Genomic DNA, 3,896 nt, shown 5'->3' with positions numbered 1-3,896 from the left:
TCTAAAATTGTAAATACAAAATATCTCAAGCAAATAAATATAATTATGAATTGTGTTTAAGACATGTTTTAATTATTTTTCTTCTCAAGTAAAATATATGTATAATTATATTACTAACATCCCTTGACCACCTCTTCCCTCATCCATGCATGAGGCTTCAAAGTGGCACCAGCTTGGGTGAATATATAGCCACCTCAAAACTGATATAACCTACAAAGATGTCTTATGCGCCTTTTGTGAGCATTTCATCTGCAATACTATAAGTATTGAATCTACCTCCATCTTCATGGAGCATTATTATTTACTATTGTGGTTACAATTGGAATGGTCACAGCACTGCATTTCCATTACACTCATTTCGTCATCATCGTCTTCTTTATCCTTGACTATTGAATCCGAATCTGCTGATGTCACTTGAACACCCTCTTTCTTGTTCATCTTCTCGTTGCTCTTTCCCCACAGAACAGCATAGAGTCCCAAAACTATAATCACAGATCCAATTGCACTGAAACAAATCAAAATTGTGGGATTAAAACAAGCTTAAATTGAGGAACATATACTTTACTACCTTCGTTTTTCAAAATATTTGCAACTTTAAAAATATTAATATGTTAATTGCTCAGTATATTTGGACGTAAATTGCACATATTAGTATATTGAGTTATGAATGTACATTATCTTTAAAGTGACTGACATTTCTCATTTTCCTCTTTCATTGAAGGAAGTTTGAGACCTATAATATAATATAATGTGAACGGAAATGTTTGGTAACCAAAGAAAATCAGCCAAAAACAACTATAATTTGTCTTATTTAGTATTCATTAATTGTTGTAATAATTAATTAATATTAAATAAAGCAAATTCTGGTTGTTTTTTTTGTCTACCTAACATTACCCTAATGTAAATATCACACTTCCACCGTTCCATCAATTAAAATAATTGCGAATACTACAGTTAGGGTCAACGCACTGCTATAATTTTTATTTGAGTTGTGAGAGTATCAGTAAGCCAATTAGTTAAGGCCACATGGATTGGTTTTTATTTTGTGGCTGAGGCCTGTGTAAGAATGGCTTTGCTTCTTAAATTGCCACACCTGATACTCAACAGCAGCTGAGTTGTTAGTTGTGATTCTAGTGTGTCTGTGTTAGGGAGTGTATATGACAAAAAAAAAAGTTGGTTTTTAATTTTATTTTCTCTTTTTATTTTAATAAAAATAAAAATACTAAAAATAAAAATAAGAAATAATAAAAAAACACAATCCAAACAAACCCTTACATAGTCAACTCTCTATTGGTTTTATGTGAAGTTAGTCACTTTCAGTTACTTGGTTCAAGTCTCTTGGGTACATAGACATAGTATATAAGCAACTACACTATTAATTATTAATTCAATAATACTAATACTCTGTTTCATTTCCTTCTGTTCGTTCCTGTTCTCTGTTCATCTTGAACATGTTAACTAAGAACGAGGAAAGAGTAAGGAAAATAAATTAAAGTTGATGAAATAGTAATAAATTGAATTAGTTCATACGTTCCAACGTAGAGTTGATCATGAAGCAGAGCCCAGGTGAGAAGAGCTGTGATGACAAGCGTCAAAGGGGTGAATACAGAGACATAGAGAGGTCCCTTTCTTTCGATGGTCCAGGCCATCAGCCCATACCCTATCCCAGTGCATACTATTCCCTGAACATAGTTGAAAATCGTTAAATAACTGTTTTGTCAAACATGTCAAATTATCAGACGGTTTTTCACTAATTCACTACATAATAAGTTATGTATGGAGAGAGGATGGAGTATTAATGTACGGCATAAAGTGCAGAGGAGAGTCTGATGGGATTGTTTAGTGACCAAGCTGAGACGGTGCGGTCAGAACACAATGCGATGGCCACACACTGAATGCTCGCCATCATACACATGTACAGGCTGCTCGTATATGGAGCTGCGTAGTTCTTGCTTATTTCTGCCTGAAACCACACCATAACATTAAAAAGTTATTTAACGTAACAAACTCTTTTAGTTCTAGTTGCTGATATTCAAACCAACGGATCAATGAAGTGAGTATGTAGTAACTAGAGAAAATGTTATCTGTATGGAGCATTGTTTCACGAGTGTAGATGTGTTACTTATCAATAAATACCATATCCTGATTTGGTTTCGTTCCATTAAGTAATAAAGAAAGATGAATAATGATGATGCTTACTTGAAGTATGAACCACACAGACCAAACAAGAGAACTGGCAATCAAAGCAAAAGGGCCAAGAAGCAAATTGGTTGGAGTAGTGGAGGAACTTGATCTGTCCATTTCTTGTACAAATTTCCAGTGAATACCTGAATCCCCAAGACCAAGGGGCTTTCCATGGTAAAATGATAAAAGAAGGGCTCCACCAACACTTAGAACTGTCCCTAGCACCTTTGCTTGCCCAGCCCTTGTTTTCATTCTCAACAACTCTTGTCTGCCACAAAACAAAATTCAAATTAATAAGGCTGAATGTTTTAATATTTTCTTTTTGTAAGAATGTGAAAAAATTACCTGCACAGGACTGCAAGGATGAAAGTAAAAGCTGGGAGCAAATTGGTGAGTGCAGTTGCAATTGTAGCGGTTGAATATTTTAGCCCAACGAAATACAGTATTTGATTTCCGGTAACTCTGTAATCAAACTCAAATGGCTAATTTTGTGGGATATGGTTATATAAATTTTATAAATAAATATGATTTTCATAATAACATAACTAAATAAAAATTTCTCAAACTCATACTATTATGTTCATATAAAGTTAATAATAGTTAACAATTGATAGATAATAATTTAGTTAAACATATTAAATTATTTAACAATTTTTACTATCAACTTTATGTGAAAACAACTGTATCTAAAATTTTGTCGTGTAACAAAAAAAAATTCCTAACCATTACTATTATTGGTTAATAATGTCTCAGTTCCTTCCTTGAACTTGGAATTGAGTTTATGAGTTATTGAAAGAAAAGGGAAAAATTTAAGTGGAGCAAATTAAAAGGGAAGACATCAAACTACCAAATTAAGCTTACCCTGTAAAGGAAGATATTAGTATCTGTAATCCGGTACGTTTTGTCATACAGGGAAGTGTATTCCTGTAGAAAGAATATTAAATATAAAGATTTATTTTTATAATTTTATTTTGATGCATTATGTGTGTGAGTGTAAAATAGTTTTAAATGTAGATCTAATGAGATAATTCTACATCAGTAAAAATATCTACTTTTTATATTTACCACATTTAAAAAAATAAATATAATTATACGACTATATAAAATATTTTATACTGTCAGTGTATCAAAATTAAACTCTTATTTCTATAAAAATAAACAAATGAGGTGTATTCACATCCACTAAAAAAAACACAAAAAAATAATAAATAAATAAATAAAAGATAAACTACACTAGCTCCCCACTTTTATTTTGCAAATTTAAGGGAAAAAAATAGGCTTCTTATCTCAAATGGTTGAACTATTATTATCAAACTAAAATTTACATTTTCCTCTTTTTATTATTATAGTTATTAACATATGATTTGTGACAAGTTATTATGATTTTAAGTATCATATATGTAATCGATATATCAAATCAAAAATATTTTAAGGTTTTTTCAACTTAAAGACTTAAATGCTTAAAAAGATTTCTTTAAATGTGATTGAAAGGAAAAAAATATTATTTTTGTTTGTATAGTCTAAAATATTTTGCATCAAACTTCTCTTATTCTGTACATAATTTCTCTAATTTAACATTTTTATTGATTAATTTCAATATTATGTATTCATGATTTTATACTATTTTCTCTTAAAAAAAAAATAAAAGAACACAAAATAAATAACAAAAATAAAATTAAAAAGAAAGAAATAAAAAATAAAACGAAAAAAAT

At 30.2% G+C, this 3,896-nt stretch overlaps 1 protein-coding gene across 1 annotated transcript in view; it reads right to left on the bottom strand.

Annotated features, from left to right (window-relative positions):
- The window catches only part of LOC107615302 (WAT1-related protein At1g09380-like), a 7,117-nt gene continuing 3,297 nt past the window's right edge, over positions 77-3,896 (bottom strand). Inside the window, exons 2-7 of the mRNA XM_016317386.2 lie at positions 3,046-3,108; positions 2,530-2,646; positions 2,200-2,452; positions 1,805-1,963; positions 1,531-1,682; positions 77-505 (exon numbers count right to left, since the gene is read on the bottom strand). Coding sequence (XP_016172872.1) covers positions 298-505; positions 1,531-1,682; positions 1,805-1,963; positions 2,200-2,452; positions 2,530-2,646; positions 3,046-3,108 — 952 coding nt within the window. The 3' untranslated portion in view covers positions 77-297. The remainder of the gene's footprint in view (positions 506-1,530; positions 1,683-1,804; positions 1,964-2,199; positions 2,453-2,529; positions 2,647-3,045; positions 3,109-3,896) is intronic.

The sequence above is a fragment of the Arachis ipaensis genome, chromosome B09 (genome assembly GCF_000816755.2).
Source record: "Arachis ipaensis cultivar K30076 chromosome B09, Araip1.1, whole genome shotgun sequence".
NCBI classification, from domain to species: Eukaryota; Viridiplantae; Streptophyta; class Magnoliopsida; order Fabales; family Fabaceae; genus Arachis; species Arachis ipaensis.
The sequence above is the reverse complement of the archived record's forward strand: the minus strand, read 5'-3'. Positions and strand labels throughout refer to the sequence as shown.